Raw genomic sequence first — 16137 nt, forward strand, 5'->3', positions numbered from 1 at the left:
ACGTGTTGGGATTTGTCTCTCACCCAGCCTTGCCTGGCCTGAGGTCTCGAAATTCTTTGCCAAGACTCGGCCAGATAAGGAGCGAGTTTCTGGCGATAAGCCCGAGGGGTCAATTGATGGAGGGGCATCAAGAGCTCACGAATTGGCGACTTGAGAATCAAGGCTTATGAGATTTTTGACACATCTACACATGTGGTAAGCGTGCAGCCGCATACTGAAATTATTCAAACAGACTACTGTCCTTGAACAAGAGTATCGATCTAGTACGAAAAATCCTCACGATCCGTCCTCCTCACATGCCGAAGCACCGCTGCTAAAGGCTCCTGTTAAGCTGTTGTTTCATTCCATCAAAGTTCTCTCTCTAGAACAGTAACAGCAACCAAGAGTTTCTCAGTGATCGGGACTCATCGTACCCGCGCCATGGAGGAAGACCGGGTTTTGGCCGACTTGGGCATTGCTGCCGAGATCGAAGAAAAAGAGATCCAGGAGAATGTGGTCAAACAACCCAAGAAGCGCTTCGTAGGGAGGCGGGCTGCCGGTGAGGCTGCGAAGTCTAGTTCGGGGGCCACCTCGATCGAGGATAGCGGGGCCATTCAAGGTACTTGAACTTACCTTACTTTGAGTTCCCAGTGACAACAGGGAGACTGATAGCCGTCGCAGTTGCTCAGCCACGACGGGCGCCGAGAATGCTCAACCAAGTGCCCCCTGAAATACTAAACGACGAGGCCTTGAAGGCGGCAATGTCCCTTCTCCCAGCGAACTACTCTTTTGAGATACCCAAGACGGTTCACCGCATCCGTTCACTAGGTGCCAAGCGCGTGGCCCTGCAGATGCCCGAGGGCCTCCTCCTGTTCGCCACCACCATTTCCGATATCCTCACCGAGTTCTGCCCGGGAATTGAAACTCTGATCATGGGCGATGTCACGTATGGAGCGTGTTGTATCGACGACTACACGGCGCGGGCTATGGGGTGCGACCTGTTGGTGCACTACGCCCACAGCTGTCTAATCCCGGTGGATGTCACCAAGATCAAGACGCTATACGTCTTTGTCGACATAAGCATCGACACATCGCACCTACTCGCTACGCTTGAGCGGAACTTCTCCCCCGGAAAGACGGTTGCCCTGGTCGGGACGATACAGTTTAACGCCACAATCCACGGCGTACGATCAACGCTGGAGAAGGCGGGGTTCAAGGTCATTGTGCCCCAAATCGCGCCTCTCTCCAAGGGCGAGATTCTGGGTTGCACCTCACCAAACTTGTCCACATACACTGACAACCTCGTGGACTTAATCCTGTACCTGGGTGACGGGCGCTTCCATCTAGAAAGCATCATGATCCACAACCCCGACATTCCCGCCTACCGATACGACCCATACTCCCGCAAGCTAACGCACGAGACGTACGGGCACACCGAGATGCAGGATATCCGGCGAGACGCTATCCGGACGGCGAAGAAGGCCAAAAAATGGGGCCTGATCCTTGGTTCGCTGGGACGCCAGGGGAACCCGCACACGATGGCTCTAATCGAGAGCAAGTTGAAACAGATGGGCATCCCGTTCGTCAACTTGCTGCTGAGCGAGATATTCCCGGGCAAGTTGGCGATGATGAGTGATGTCGAGTGCTGGGTCCAGGTGGCGTGCCCACGGCTGAGCATTGACTGGGGATATGCCTTCTCGCGGCCACTGCTGACGCCGTACGAGGCGTTGATAGCGCTGGAGGAGAAGGAGGACTGGGGGAAGGGCCCGTACCCGATGGATTATTATGGCAAGGAAGGACTTGGGAGGACTAAACCAGTTGTTGTAGGGACTAGGTAGAATAACATCGCAAGACCGTCCACCCATTGTACACAACCTCATGTCCAGCAACGAGTTAGCTGTACCGACTCGCATGCTCCGTATCCCCTCTTCAAGTCTAGCGCACCATCCTACCGACCTCCCCACGTCCCAAATATTCCTTCAATAACGCGGCCACCAAGCCCCATAATCCGTAGACAGCCCACCAGCCAAAAAGCAAACCCTCAACCACCCCCCCCCCCCACACAACATCCAGCAACCCAACCAACCCACCCCCTTCAACCCCTCAAGCAACAAGACTCTCACTCCCCACCGGCTCCGGCCTCAACGAAAACACAATCTTAAACTTGACCACCTCCACCACCTCCAACTCCTCCGCCCCCTCATTATCATCCCCATCCCCATCCCCATCCCCATCCCCACCTTCAACCCCAACCCCACCACCACTCCCCCCATTACTCCGCCTCCTCAACACGGCCACCGCCTTCGGCAGCCGCTTCACCTCCCCCTGCAGGCGCTGGTTCTCGCCGATGAACAGCCACGCCCGCTTCATCCAGGCCGTGTCCCCGCTACTATTGCTAGTATCGGTGGGGTTGTAGTCGGGGAAAATGAGGCGGCCGATGGGGATTGCGGGGGTTTGTGAGGTTGTGGTTGGGGGTAGGTTGATGGTGCCTTGTAGCTCGAGGAGGGCGAGGCCGGAGGGGGTTTGGAGGAGGGTGGGGAGGGGGTTGGGTGGTGGTGTTGTTGTGGGTGGGGTGGGTGAGGTGTGGAGGGGGATTGGTTGGGTGGATGATGACATTGTGCTTCTTTCTTTTTTGCTTCCTTTTTGGAGTTGAGGTTTGAGGTGGTGAGTTAAGGGTGGGAAATTCGAATTTGAGAAGTCCGAGGTATACAGTCCGTAGGGGCGGGTTTCGGGGGTGGCCGTTGAGATAACGGGTTCTGGGTTTGTAGACAGAGGTAGGTGTAGCGGTATTGGGTTTGTTGATTGTTGCTGTGGATATTTGGGGTTGTTGTTCAGTTAAGCATCAGTTTGAGTTATGGTTCGGTGGATGAGAGCCACTCCAATGTGTATCTTTCGGTTGTGGAAATGCCCCGCTTTCTGCATACAAAAGGGCAGGGACTCAATTTGACATATCTTCTCCCTTGAGTGTTTCCAACATTCACTGTCAGCTGGATGCCGAAATACTGCAAGATATGAGATGTGGGTTGAGCATGCGTTAAATCCAATTTGACGATGTCAACTGCTTTCAAGCTCGCATGGAGTTCCGGCACCTCCTCCCCCTGTACTACAATGAAGACGGTTTTTGACCCTACAAATCCATGATGAAGAGCTTCCAGTCAAAATTATCATAAATCTTCTCAAGTGATGTATTTCACACCAGTATTGACTAGATATATTAATTACCCTAGAGCATTACCCTACCACGTAAAATACGCTAAAGAAGAGAAGAACTCGAAGGCCCAACAGGACCATCTCCCCGAGGTAAAACGCCAGAAAACTAACAAACCAGTTCCCAAACTCCGCGGCCTAAAAGCCCTCCAACCAGCGCACCTCACTCCACCGAAAACCGATGGCTGACCTGGAGCACGTAGGGGTCGCCGCCGGGTCCAAACACCTGCTTCCCCAGGCGGCCCCACTCGGGGTGGTTGATGCCGTCGATGTAGTCCTGGACCTCGAGGACGGCGCAGCCATACTTGGGCACCATGCGGGAGGGGTCCGGGTGCGGGTCGCCGACGTTGCGGCGGGCGGCGCCCGCGGCGCCGGCGTCGCGGCCGACGCCCTGCGAGGCCTTGAGCGGGAAGGACCCGTTCTGGCCGTTGCACGAGTACATCTGGAAGGCGTCCTGGTCCGAGTAGACGTCGAGCCGGATGCCGGACCAGGCCGACGACAGGCTGGCGACGTAGCCGCCGTCGGCGCGCCAGTCGTGCGGGTCGGGCCGGTTGACCAGCCAGCAGTTGTCTAGGGTGGGGGAGTTAGTGTTTGTTCCTACTACAGAAAAGGGATAGGAGTTGCATACCGTAGCCGGTACAGTTGAACCCGCAGTTGCCCTTGATCTCCGGGTCGTTGAAGCTCTCGCCGATCTGCTTAGGGGCGCTCCAGAAGTCGTTGACGGAGCCCTTGGCGTTGGCCTGGATGTCACCGGTGGGGATCAAGATGTTGTCCACTGCGACCCGCTGGCCGCTGTAGGGCAGATGGAAGGTGTGGTTGAAGACGGTGTTTGTCTCGTCGTTGGCAAAACCGTCCAGGTTCCAGTACGTGTGGCTGCTCAGCATAATGGGGGTCTTCTTGGTCGTTGCGATGGCAATCATCTTGGCATCCCAGGTCATGTCGCCCAGCGTGTAAGTGACGTAAGAGATGACCTCGCCAGGGAAGCCCTCCTTGCCGTCCGGGTCGACGATGGAAAAAGTGATGGACTCGTTGGTATGAGAGACGATGTCAAAGTTCCTCCAGTCCCATCCGTCCACTCCGCCGTGAAGGGTGTTGAGACCATCCGGGTGCTCATCGGTAGGGTTCTCGTTTGCCGTAATGTGGTATTCCTCGCCGTCGATCTCAAAGGTGCTGTTCTTGATCCGATTCGCGTAGCGGCCGGGAACGCTGCCGAGGTGAGGATGGGACTTATCGGTAGCGTAGTCGCTGGCCTTGTCGAAACCCATCACGATATCCCGGGGAACACCATTCTTGTCCTTGATGACCAAGTTGGAAATGGAGGCTCCGTAGGGGATGAAAGCAGCGGCGATGCCCTCGCCGTAAATCCAGAACTTTCCATTCTCATCGGGATGATGAGCACCTGAATATCCAGGGCCGGGCGTAGTGGCCAATGCTCCGTTGAGAAGCAAAGCCGCTCCGGAGAGTAAGTGTAATAGACCCATCTTGTTGTGGTATCGTCAGGATGACAGGTCAGAGCACAAAATGATGTAACGGTTGAGGAATGCGTCTGGGGAAAAGAGAAGGCGGGCCGATGTTATAAGCTCACTCCATCAGCGGGGCACTGCGAGTGAATGAAGGGTGCGTGCATGTGCAAAGCTGGCAGGTGAATACCACGGTGCCACGGTAAACATGGGATGGACGTCACCCCTCATGCACAATGTCCGGGAACATTAAACCCAGGCCCCGGACAACTGCGCTGGGGTAATCTGCAGGACCAGGTAAGCTTGAGGTTCCTTCGTACCATGGACGGAATAATTCAATTTCTCCGTACAGCCTAGAAGCGAGCGGATATCCCTCTTGGTGAAGGAAGGCTGGTAAACGGCCGAGACCCCAGTCGTCCCGTGATACTATGGAGCGATGTACGAAGTATGGTTAGCCTTACACAACAGTACATATGTGGAGGCGTGAACCACATCGGACGCTTTCCCGTTTCTCTCGTTCACCGTTGTTCAGCGACAGAGTTGGTAGCTGGGCGTTCTGGTGGATGGATGGTGGTCTCGTGGTGCCCCAGGAACAATGACTGCCAGGCTTCCAGGTCTTCGACCGCAGATCCCATCACTTCTCGTCTCCCAAAGAGGCAGTTGGAGAGACAACCACGTTGTGCATGCAGCTCCCTGCCACTCGCTGCCACTCGCTGCAAGCGAACGTGACGGGGAGGCCAATCGAGTGGCGGGTGTCCACATCCTGTTTGTTTCCATCCGGGTTCATGGGTTCCAACTTACCCTTTTGCGCCCTTTCCAATTGCGTCTCGGCTGAAGTGCGATGAAGCTCCGCGCAAAACGCCCGCTTTGGCGATGATTGTTTACCACTTGCAAGTCCCGGAATTGGAGTGAGGTTTGGGCCAGAAGCGAGATCGCGATTGGTGCGCGTGTTGGTTTGGGGGAATGCGGGGTGAATCCACTCCATCCCCTGTCTTCTCTGCCCTGCCGTTGCTGAGCGAGCAGCCGAAGCTTGAATCGACGCCAAGGGCCACTGGGTTGGAGATGCTCAAAGGGTGGGATTCCAAACACAAGGTTGCGAGCAGAGTGGGTTGTGGCTCTCTCCACCACTCGTAATACATATGTACAGTACACACCTGCGTAGTCCCGAGGGGTTGGAAACTATGTTGCAGCCAGTCGAGCCTCGGGGTCACAGAGCGACCGTGTAATACGACACCACCCTTGAGAAACCTGTTGATTCAGCTGCACGCCTACGCTTTAGTATCCCGTCGAGCCCGTCCAAGGTACGCGGAGAAAAATAAATAGGTAGCACGGGATATGACGACGTTGCAACGCACAGGCGAGGCGATTGACGGAGGCGCTCCAATGGCAAATACACACGGCAAAATTCAACCGTTCGGCAAGGCGTCAGGTTGGCGGGCATGCCTACCGAGGCTCCTAGGCAAGTATCGAGGCACGCTAAGAACCAAACACTCGTCAAATTCCAATCTACGAACTCGCCAACCACCGCCCCAGCCTATCATTTACAATGCAAATCAAGTCCCCCGTCCAGAGCGAACCCGCACGCATTACGTATATATGCATCGCTTGCTCATGACCAAGTCCCAACTCGCCCGTGCTCATGCATCGATAAGGTTCTCCTCCTCGGGCGCCGCCGTGTCCCTGGTGTCCTTGGTCGTTGCCTTGCCCTTGCCCTTGCGGTCCGCCGACGACCGCTGGTAGAACTCGCTGAGAACCTTGGCGGGGATACGGTTCAGCATGTCCTTGCGGTAGATGCGCAGCAGGCTCCACGCCAGATCGAGCGACTCGAAGATCGTCCGCGACTCGTACGGACTCTGGCTGATGAAGGTGCGCTCAAACTTGTCGAGGAACTCGAGCGAGAGCTTGTCTTCGGCCGACAGCGCCTCTTCACCGACGACGGCCTTCATGGCCGCTGCGTCACGGCCGATGGCGTACTTGGCGTACAACTGGTTGGACACGTCACCGTGGTCCTTGCGGGTCATGCCTTCGCCGATGGCCGACTTCATGAGACGGGACAGCGACGGCAACACGTTGATGGGAGGGTAGATGCCGCGGTTGTACAGACCACGGTCGACGAAAATCTGGCCCTCGGTAATGTAGCCCGTCAAGTCGGGAATAGGGTGTGTAATGTCCTCGTTGGGCATGGTCAGAATGGGGATCTGCGTGATAGAGCCGTTCCGGCCCTCCACACGACCGGCACGTTCGTAGATGGTGGACAAATCCGTGTACATGTAACCTGGGAAACCGCGGCGACCGGGGACTTCCTCGCGGGCGGACGACACCTCGCGGAGGGCGTCACAGTACGAAGACAGATCGGTGAGAATGACCAAGACGTGCTTCTCGAGCTGGTAGGCGTAGTACTCGGCGGTCGTCAGGGCAAGGCGCGGCGTGATGATACGCTCGATACTGTTGGTTGGTCAGCAAAGGTCACAGCGGCGAAAAACACTAGGACGTACGTCGGGTCATTGGCAAGGTTGAGGAACAAGGTAGTGCGCTCCAAACTGCCGTTTTCTTCGAAGTCGCGGGTGAAGAAACGGGCCGTCTCCAAGTTGACACCCATGGCTGCGAAGACGATCGAGAAGTTCTCCTCGTGGCCATCGTGGACACCCTTGTTTGTGACGCCCTGGCGCTGCACCAAACCGGCCTGCCGGCAAATCTGAGCGGCGATTTCGTTGTGCGGGAGACCGGCAGCGGAGAAGATAGGGATCTTTTGGCCGCGCGCAATCGAGTTCATCGTATCGATGGCCGAGATACCGGTCGAAATCATCTCCTCGGGGTAAACCTGTACTGTCTCAGCTTTGCTCCACCGGCGTATTGAATCGGTATCCTTACTCGGGAGTAGGGGTTGATGGGGCTGCCGTTGATATCCAAGAACTCCTCAGCCAGCACCTTGGGGCCCTTGTCGATCGCACGACCCGAGCCGTCGAAGATGCGCCCCAACATGTCTTCCGACACGCCGAGCTTCAAGCTCTCCCCGGTGAATTCAACACGAGTCTATCTCTTGATTAGCTGCGTCCTGCCATATTTGGTCGATTGCGCCCCACCTTCTTTACATCGACGCCCGAAGTGCCCTCGAAGACCTGTAATATGCGTCAGCAACCCCCTCGTCGGATTATGAAGTCGGCGATTCTACCTGGACGACGGCCCGGCTTCCTATGAGAGTTGTCAGCTACTAAGTAGCGAGATCGCTACCATCTAAGGATGCCTACCTCGGGTCTCCAAGACTTGGCCGGATCGCTGGGTCCCGTCGGGAAGTGTGAGGGTGACAATCTCATTGTATCGCGGGTTTTTGACCTGTGATAACAATCAGAACAGTGTATTACTCCAGGGTTCGAAAGGGGCGGCTAACATTGTCGAGGATGACGAGGGGCCCGTTGACACCACCGACAGTGTTGTAGCGGATCCTCGGCGTCACCCGGTACGATGACGGATCCCGCGGGTCGCCCATCGCGATTAGTGAATTCGGGTCGTTTTTGGGGGTTTCGTAAGGATGTATCTGCAGCGCGCCTGTAGCAAAACTGACAAGCGATGCGCAAAAGAGACGGCAAGGTTGGTTACAAAGCGGTTGTTGTCGTTGAGGGATGGGAGAGCTGCAGTCGCAAGCTCCGAGTTGGACGACACCACGGCCAAGGTCCCTGCTGTGCCCCGCATTAATCCCTACGGCACAGCCACATCTCCCAAACCAACGGAGGCACAGCTACGGCGTAATGCCAGGCAGAGAGAGTCGAAGCTTGAGTCTTTTTTTCAGGTCAGGGTCTCAATAGTTGTTGTCTCCTTTTCAGAGTTTCCAAAATCCTTCGTAGTGGGAACGAGAGCTTTCAGAGTAACTTCAAGCCTTGCGCATGTTGACGCTTGCTCCGCTTCACATCGAGGCGTTACCCCACCGTCGCTCTCCAACTGTGGCTGTGCATATCGTGCCGGCGGCAGCAGGAAAATGGCAAGCTTCAACGCGAGTCAACCGAGCTTTGGAGATCTCATTCTCGCAATCTTGCATCACCAGCCCACCACCATTCGGTCGCCTGCCTAGCTCCACGGCACCAACTAGATGCGAATAACCTACGCTTCCTAAAGTCTGCCTTTAAGGCATTTCTGCCAGATTCCCCAACCCGACAATGTCGTCCATCTACAATCTCGAACCGCAACCGACCGCGTCGGCCGTCATCCACACAACACAGGGGGAGATCGCGATTGAGCTCTTTGCGAAACAGACACCCCTGACGTGCCGCAACTTTCTGCAGCTTAGCCTGGATGGATACTACGACAATACCATCTTCCACCGTCTCGTCCCCGGCTTCATTCTCCAGGGCGGCGATTCGACTGGCACCGGACATGGAGGAGAGTCGATATACGATGGCGGCGCATTCGGCGGCGATTTGGATCCGTGGCCGATGGATCAGCGCAAAGGACAAAACGCCGGACCTATGGGAGTGGGTTTCCGGGATGAATTCCACTCGCGATTAAAGTTCAATCGCCGCGGTCTCCTGGGCATGGCCAATGAGGGTGCTCCCAACAGCAACGGGAGCCAGTTCTTCTTCACCTTGGGCAAATCTGAGGAATTGACAAACAAGAACACCGTGTTTGGCCGGGTGGCTGGTGATACCATCTACAACTTGGCCAAAATGGGCGAGGCGGAGGTTGCAGAGGGTACCGAGCGCCCCCTGTACCAAATGAAAATTATCCGCGTCGAAATTCTTATCAATCCGTTCGATGACATGAAGAAGAGAGAGAGGAAGGTGCGACAACAGGTACCACCGCCTGCTCCCGCAGAGAAGAAGCAGAAGAAAAGGAAAGGAGGCAAGCAGCTCTTGAGCTTCGGTGACGAGGAAGGTGATGCCGAGGACCTTCCAGTCATCAAAAAGGCTAAGTTCGACACAAGGATCGTGATGGATGTGGACGAAGAGCCCGTCCAGAAAGCCATCCCGGTCAGGTCGTCGGTAAAGAAAGAGAAGAAGGCACTGAACAAGGAGGTGCAGGCTTCAGAAAAACGCCCGGCGTCGCCTCGGAAGGGCGCCGAGATCCCGGAACCAGATATGGTATCAAAGCCATCACAATCCAAAACATACGGCAGTGAAAGGTCCAGCCCTGAGGCCGAAGAGCCCCCGAAAAAGTCTCTTCTGGAACGAACTAATGAAGAGATTGCGGCGGTCAAGGCATCAATGAAACGGACAACCCATGCGGAGCCTGTCAAAGAAAAAATGAAATCGTCGCTCGAGTTGATGGTACCAGAGACATCGACGCGCGGGCGAAAGCGGCGGCCCGGGGCCACAAGCACAAGGGAGGAACAAGAAGCCCTCGCGTTCCTAACAGCATTTCGATCAAAACTGGAACATGCGCCAGCCGAGAAAAAGACTTCTCAGCCCCTGGTGAACGAACCAGGGGAGGAAGGCGACCAGGATGAGGAAGCAGAGGTCTGCGACCTGCATTTCATTTCTAACTGCCAAAGCTGTAAAGCCTGGGATAAGGAGGACCAGGATGAAAGCGACGACGAAGGCTGGATGTCTCACACACTGAGCTTCGCGGCCGATAAACTAGGGAAAGACCTGAGCTATCGGAAGAAAGCCGAGGAAGAGCTGGTTGTCATCGACCCTCTCGAAAAGGCTAGAACTCTCAAGGAGGACAAGAAGGCAATGAGGGATGCGCGCTCCGGCGGATCTTCTCGGGCCTGGGACAAGGATCGCGGTCGCGATAGAGATGGGAGCGCGCGTTGAGGCGAAAGTAGCGGAATGGATGTAGCGCGAAGTTTGCCGCGAAGGCACTTCTATCTCTGAGATACCCACGGGCAGTTCTAACCGTCCGCCTGAAGCTAGTCGTGTTGGATATACAGACCATGCAAACGCCCCCCTTGCTCCTCTACATCAAGCAGCCTGAGGTTGGACGTGCAATTTGTATAATGGCTACCTACCTACAAAATATGTGTATATGTGCATGTAGACTTAGACTTCTCCTTCTCTATCCTTGACGTCACCGCACTCCCAAACTGGCCCACTTCAAGCCCATCAACTAAGAGAAGGTCTCATGGTTCGTGGATGTGAGAAGCTGAAGTGGGGCCCAGACATCATGCCCGTTTTGACACCTGGCTGAATCTAGCCCAAGGCCAGCAACTCAGCGCTGGCCAATCCGCTCATAGTTGCCGAATGATGTCCTCAGACAACATGAAGAGAATACGGATCTGCCCATTGTCTGGGCAGTCAGCCACATTCCCTTTTCTGTTCGGCGCCGTTGCGTGTTATCAGGGTACCCCGCATGTGGGTCCCAAAGCATCGCGCGAAGTGATTGGCCGTAATTTGCCAAGAACAAAAATCGCTGTGATCGAGATCATATCAACAGGGAGCCTGCCATAGCGGTGCGAGAAGTCGCAACCGCCAACCAAAGCGTACTCTCGGTCGGTCAAGACCAAAAAATTGCCGTATCCTCCCAATTCCCACGAAACCGACGAAACGCGCCCCCGATAAACCACCATACTCCGAGAAGCCTGTTCGCTTTTGGGGAATAAAGCTCCATCTGAGAACGACCGACCCCTGACCGCTGCATCCGTCCACCAACCGGAAACAAGCCTTTCGCGAACCCGTGATCTGAGACTGCTTGAACGCGCATTGCTCAGATCGCTTCGAGGCTCCGGCACCTGCAAGCTACATTGAGCATTGCATGCATCGGCGAGACAATCGGTAGAGTTCCCTTGTTCTCGTGCGGCGACCAAAGAGCGAATCCCCTGCGCGACGCGGGTTACTTTGCGCCTTTGCGAACGAACAGTTCCATCAGGCTGGTCGCGCCGCCACGAAACACCCCGAGGTCCGGGCTTGGTGCCTAGTTCTAGCCCGCGTTGCTTTGAACAACTGAGGGCAGGTCGAGAATATATAGTGCGAGTATATACCCGGCCAAGCTGCCACGGCGCCGCCACAACAGTCCGCGCTTCTACTGGTGTCGACCGTACTTCCGCCGACGCAACATCAAACTTATCATCGAGAAACACCGTGTATCCGAAAGCCCGACAATAAGTTTTGGCTCAGTGCCACTCCAGACGAACATCGCACGACGGCCGCATTCCAGGACCAAACAGCTGCCTGTTCCCGAACGACCCGCCCCCGACACACTACCGACCGTTGCTGACAGCCCGGGTCGCCTCTAAGTCGGTCCCAGCTAGTCAAGCAGTCGCTCGCCAGTGTTATGTCGTCGCCCAATCCGAGGAAACGGCCCGCTTCAGGCCCGCCCCCCATGGCGCCGTTGCCCCAGATCCCGCCGTCGTTCTCCCCGGTTCAGCCGGATCCGATGTTTCGGTGGAATGGTGTGGATGGGAGCAGCTTTGGCGACTCCGGAACCGCCGGCATGAACTCCTTCGCGCTGCTACCAACAGCGAGCCCCTACGGTCAGACAATCCCGGCGTCGACAAACGTCCTCGCACGGCGGCAAAACAGCCGGGCCTTGGTTCCTACAGCTCCCAGGACCCCATTCGAGCGCGGCTCCGACGGCTGGAATGGGTACGGCGAGGACCCGGCCTACCTACAACAAGCGAATCCTGGCGCGGAGGAACACGACAACGTCGAGCGGCTCGAGGAGATGGCTCAGAGGGCGAAGAGGGAAGCGCAGGCAAAAAGGAAACAGATACCGCCCTTTGTTCAGAAGCTTAGCAGGTATGTCTGCCCTCGTTCCTCGGTTGAAGATACGTGCTAACGATATGTAGCTTCTTGGACGAATCGAGGAATACTGAATTGATTCGCTGGTCTGACAAGGGGGATTCGTTTGTCGTCCTTGACGAGGACGAGTTTGCCAAGACACTCATCCCCGAGCTCTTCAAACACAATAACTACGCCTCATTTGTGCGCCAGCTGAACATGTATGGCTTCCACAAGCGCGTGGGGCTTTCCGATAACTCCATGAAGGCCAGCGAGAGAAAGAACAAGAGCCCGAGTGAATACTACAATCCGTACTTTCGCCGCGGTCATCCTAACCTGCTGTGGCTGATCAACAAACCAAAGAGCGGCAACAGCAAGAAAAAGGGGAAGAAGGACGAAGTCGATGTTGAGAGCGAGGAGGAAGGGGTGGAGGAAACCTTCAACACACCGAACCTAGCGGCCCCCCAGGCCGCCAGAGCGTCTGTCTCCTCCCACGAGCTCGGCCCTCTGCAACGGAAGGATTTGTTGCAGGTCAAGTCCCAGATCGAGAGGATCCAGCAGCAGCAGGTTGCTATCTCCAGCATGCTAAACAAGATGCGTCAGGACCAGAGCCAGCTCTACCAGCAGGCCCTCCTCTTCCAGAACATGCACGAGCGCCACGAGAACTCGATCAACGCCATACTCAACTTCCTAGCCAACGTGTTTAGAAAGTCGTTGGAAGAGCAGGGTGGGGCGCAGACGGTCCAAGACCTTCTGGCGAGCATCATACCGAACGGCCAAGGACACCCTCAGACCCAAATTTCCCCGACCAGCGGCGTTGTTGACCTCGGAGGATTCGTCAACCAGCGGGCTCAGAACGTCACCACGGCAGGCACTCCGAAGCGACAACCGCGTCTGCTACCCCCGATTCCCCAACATCAAACAAGCAAGCCGGCCACACTATCAACCACCTCTGCGGCTCCACCAGGATCACACACTTCACATCAGGCCCCCCAGATGGGGACGGTCACCGAACTCTTCGACACCTCTCCTGCAGACACGACCTCCCCGTCTTACATTAAGAACGAGCTGCGGAGCAATCCTCAGGAGGGTATGATGAAGATCATCCAAGACACGAATGCCGTCAACAACACCTCTGGATTCGACCTCCCCGACGTCGCCGCCAAGACCCCCGCAAGCATGAGCGACGACCAACGGGCACAGATGCTCAACATCATGGCCGGCAGCAACCCAATTCCCTCAACAGCAACAGCGACAGTAAACGGCATCCCTGCCGTCAGCCCGACCGCGTCCGTACCGCCGCCAACAACCTCACCCGTCCCCCCGGATGGTCTGCCCCTCCCCCCGAACCTCTCTTCCCTACAGATGCCGTCACTGCACGAGATTCAGAGCACCCAGGCCGAGCTCGACGCCCTACAGCGCCTACAGACCGAGCAGGCGGACCAGATCGACGCGCTCACCCACCTGCTCGGCCCGCTCAGCCCGGCGGGTCGCATCCCCGGCATCGACGAAAATGGAAACCCCAACACGAGCTACTTTGACAGCGTCGTCGACTACGACCAGTTCCTCCACAACAGCGCCTTCTCCGATCCCGCGTTCGACGCCGGGGGGTTGGACGGGATGGATATGCCGGGCGCGGCGGACGGAACGGACTTCAACTTCAGCTTGGATGGGGGCTCGGTCGGCGATTATCTTTCTGCCAACGCGGGCGTGGCCGGAGTTGCGGGCGGTGGGAGCGGCGGCGGTGGCGGCGGCGGTGGTGCTGGTCAGGTTGGGGACAGTTCTGGCGCGGGGTTCCAGCCGGGGCGGGTCTTTGAGGCGACGTCGGCGAACAATACCCCCAGCCCGGCCGGTACCGAGGAGATTACCAGGCCGGACCTTGACAGCCCGGAGCGGGGCACCAAGCGACGGAGGAAGGATTAGTTGCCCCTCAACCCTGCTTGGGGTAGCCCATGGGGGCCCGCTTCGTAGGCGCCCTAGGGCCACGAATGGGGTTTAGCCAGCTGATGGCTCTTCACCCCTTTCGGCTTGTTAACACGGCGATTAGGATAATTGGGGGATCGGTGGGCGGGTATCAGGAGAGAAAGAAGCGGATGGTTGTATGGGTGGTGGGGTTGGCTGGCTGCACACGCACGTTTGAGATATCCTCTGTTCTGGCGGGTGGGCGTTTATTATTCTTATTTCACTTACATGACCTTGTACCTGGATTCGGGAGGGCTTCGGGGAGGGACTTTGTTGTCCTTCGGTACATCCTGGACGAGACTACCGAGATTCGTGCTCGCCCTCTTCTCATATACAAGAAGCGCGGGACTATTTACGACTTGATGACGAAGGTTGATAGTGAATCAACATCGCATGGGAGGAGCGTCAGTTTGCGTCGTTATTGATGAGGACTGCTTGCTAGAGCTTTTAAGCAGATTTAATTACTGAGCACCCAACTCATTGAACACACAGCTCCTTATTTATCTCGATACCAACCCAGCCCCTCACCCAACCCCCGTCCCCTCTCAATACCGAGCGCCCATCGTGAGCACCCGTTACCTAGCAATGGGCCCCTAAAATTGAAGGCCAAACCCCCAGAGGCATCGCCGCGCAACCTAGCCGTCCCACTTTCCGCCTGAGCTTACCAACTGGGCCCTCGGCTTCCCCAGCTCGGCATGCGAGCCTAGATGAGCATAGCTGGTAGCGTTCGCAAGACCTTTGTACATACCCATCCCTCACGGACGAGCCTTTCGGTTCCAGCCAGCAACATCACATCCCAACCCCCGGCAGGGCAGTTGGGTCAGTGGGTAGCGAGCACTGAAGCGTGCATGCATGCGGTTCTCCATTCTTGCGCATTCTCATAAAACCCCACACGCCAGCCATCTCACGTCGCCAACGGATTCGCGTGCACCGTCACCCTCTCGATGCGCACGGGCTCCAGCGGCCGGTTCTTCTTGTCGATATCAACCGCCTCGATGCGGGCCAGGGTCGCGAGGCTGTCGTCGCCGAGCAGCTTGCCGAAGACGGTGTTGAGGCCGTCGAGGTGGGGCGCGGGGCCGAAGGTGACGAAGAACTGGCTGCCGTTGGTGTTGGCGCCCTTGTTGGCCATGCTGAGCACGCCGCGCTCGTGGTGCCGCAGGCCCGGCCGGATCTCGTCCTCGAACGTCGAACCGTAGATCGACCGCCCGCCCTTGGGGTTGTCGGGCGGGCTCGGGTGCGCCGGCGCCCCCGTCTGCGCCATGAAGGAGGGGATCAGCCGGTGGAAGGGCGAGGCGTCGTAGTAGGAGGATGCGCAGAGGGCGAGGAAGTTCTGTGGGAGGGGGGGCGGGAAAGTCAGTGTTAATGCACCGGGGGTTGGGGACCTGGAAGGGGTGTGCATTGGAGAGCAGGGAATGCGACTTACCTCTGCGGTTTTGGGGACGCTTTCACAGAACACCTCGACTTTGAGGTCTCCGTGGGTGGTATGTAGCGTTACCGACATGATGGGCCGTCGCTGTGGTTGATTTCGGTGGTGTTATTGGCGGTTCATGTTTTTTTTGGGCATGTTGGGGTGTTCATGGGGAAAACGAGCCAAGGTGTTCTGGCCCCAAGCCGTTGACATCAGATCGAAGCTTGGCGTTTTTTTGACCGGAGCTATGGTCATCTCATGCCAGCTCCGACGCGAGATCCCCCTTGAGGTGTAGGAGATCGGTTAGCTCAGTCAGGTACCTTACTAGGCTCAAGGTCGAATGCATTGAACTTGGATGAAGCTAGAAGGTACCTGTAAAGAATGTCTGCTTCTCCGTCCCCAACTCTCTAAGTATCGATTTCTAGGTACCTATGTTGACAGCCGCGGCACGACCTACGTGTATGTACATACG

The 16137-nt window shown here is 56.7% G+C and overlaps 7 protein-coding genes across 7 annotated transcripts; 3 read left to right on the forward strand and 4 right to left on the reverse strand.

Moving 5' to 3' along the window:
* The first annotated feature begins 118 nt into the window (after positions 1-118).
* B0H64DRAFT_403748 (putative diphthamide synthesis protein-domain-containing protein) lies at positions 119-1854 on the forward strand. The gene is made up of 2 exons (XM_062804334.1): positions 119-598; positions 661-1854. The coding sequence occupies exons 1-2, from the start codon at positions 421-423 to the stop codon at positions 1815-1817; spliced, it is 1335 nt and encodes a 444-aa protein (XP_062656724.1). The 5' UTR covers positions 119-420; the 3' UTR covers positions 1818-1854.
* A 228-nt stretch (positions 1855-2082) lies between these two features.
* B0H64DRAFT_476781 (Ctf8-domain-containing protein) lies at positions 2083-2964 on the reverse strand (the record flags this gene model as incomplete). Its single annotated transcript, XM_062808168.1, has 1 exon — positions 2083-2964. Exon 1 carries the CDS (start codon positions 2593-2595, stop codon positions 2083-2085), a length of 513 nt encoding a protein of 170 aa, XP_062656725.1. The 5' UTR covers positions 2596-2964.
* Positions 2965-3349: 385 nt separating this feature from the next.
* On the reverse strand, positions 3350-4667 carry B0H64DRAFT_376153 (galactose mutarotase-like domain-containing protein; the record flags this gene model as incomplete). The annotated part of the gene is made up of 2 exons (XM_062802460.1): positions 3350-3756; positions 3815-4667. The coding sequence occupies 2 exons, from the start codon at positions 4665-4667 to the stop codon at positions 3350-3352; spliced, it is 1260 nt and encodes a 419-aa protein (XP_062656726.1).
* A 1455-nt stretch (positions 4668-6122) lies between these two features.
* On the reverse strand, positions 6123-8490 carry B0H64DRAFT_403755 (P-loop containing nucleoside triphosphate hydrolase protein). The gene is made up of 7 exons (XM_062804335.1): positions 8035-8490; positions 7895-7979; positions 7819-7838; positions 7730-7765; positions 7518-7679; positions 7142-7467; positions 6123-7091 (listed from the first exon to the last, which is right to left on the reverse strand). Exons 1-7 carry the CDS (start codon positions 8131-8133, stop codon positions 6284-6286), a joined length of 1536 nt encoding a protein of 511 aa, XP_062656727.1. The 5' UTR covers positions 8134-8490; the 3' UTR covers positions 6123-6283.
* A 101-nt stretch (positions 8491-8591) lies between these two features.
* Positions 8592-10860, forward strand: B0H64DRAFT_403757 (cyclophilin-like domain-containing protein). Its single transcript, XM_062804336.1, has one exon. It carries the CDS (start codon positions 8798-8800, stop codon positions 10391-10393), a length of 1596 nt encoding a protein of 531 aa, XP_062656728.1. The 5' UTR covers positions 8592-8797; the 3' UTR covers positions 10394-10860.
* Positions 10861-11897: 1037 nt separating this feature from the next.
* B0H64DRAFT_444496 (uncharacterized protein) lies at positions 11898-14218 on the forward strand (the record flags this gene model as incomplete). The annotated part of the gene is made up of 2 exons (XM_062806789.1): positions 11898-12313; positions 12364-14218. The coding sequence occupies 2 exons, from the start codon at positions 11898-11900 to the stop codon at positions 14216-14218; spliced, it is 2271 nt and encodes a 756-aa protein (XP_062656729.1).
* Positions 14219-14783: 565 nt separating this feature from the next.
* On the reverse strand, positions 14784-15995 carry B0H64DRAFT_425909 (cyclophilin-like domain-containing protein). The gene is made up of 2 exons (XM_062805708.1): positions 15681-15995; positions 14784-15587 (listed from the first exon to the last, which is right to left on the reverse strand). Exons 1-2 carry the CDS (start codon positions 15756-15758, stop codon positions 15162-15164), a joined length of 504 nt encoding a protein of 167 aa, XP_062656730.1. The 5' UTR covers positions 15759-15995; the 3' UTR covers positions 14784-15161.
* Between the last annotated feature and the right edge of the window lie 142 nt (positions 15996-16137).

The sequence above is a fragment of the Chaetomium fimeti genome (assembly GCF_033439085.1).
Source record: "Chaetomium fimeti strain CBS 168.71 chromosome Unknown B0H64scaffold_6, whole genome shotgun sequence".
Lineage (NCBI taxonomy): Eukaryota > Fungi > Ascomycota > Sordariomycetes > Sordariales > Chaetomiaceae > Chaetomium > Chaetomium fimeti.

Coding starts and splice junctions, on each gene's coding strand:
- B0H64DRAFT_403748 (XM_062804334.1), top strand. CDS start 421: ATGGAGGAAGACCGGGTTTTGGCCGACTTGGGCATTGCTGCCGAGATC. Junction 599..660: donor GGATAGCGGGGCCATTCAAG/GTACTTGAACTT, acceptor TAGCCGTCGCAG/TTGCTCAGCCACGACGGGCG.
- B0H64DRAFT_403755 (XM_062804335.1), bottom strand. CDS start 8,133: ATGGGCGACCCGCGGGATCCGTCATCGTACCGGGTGACGCCGAGGATC. Junction 7,839..7,894: donor CCAAGTCTTGGAGACCCGAG/GTAGGCATCCTT, acceptor CAACTCTCATAG/GAAGCCGGGCCGTCGTCCAG. Junction 7,092..7,141: donor AACCTTGCCAATGACCCGAC/GTACGTCCTAGT, acceptor ACCAACCAACAG/TATCGAGCGTATCATCACGC.
- B0H64DRAFT_403757 (XM_062804336.1), top strand. CDS start 8,798: ATGTCGTCCATCTACAATCTCGAACCGCAACCGACCGCGTCGGCCGTC.
- B0H64DRAFT_425909 (XM_062805708.1), bottom strand. CDS start 15,758: ATGTCGGTAACGCTACATACCACCCACGGAGACCTCAAAGTCGAGGTG. Junction 15,588..15,680: donor GCGTCCCCAAAACCGCAGAG/GTAAGTCGCATT, acceptor CCCCTCCCACAG/AACTTCCTCGCCCTCTGCGC.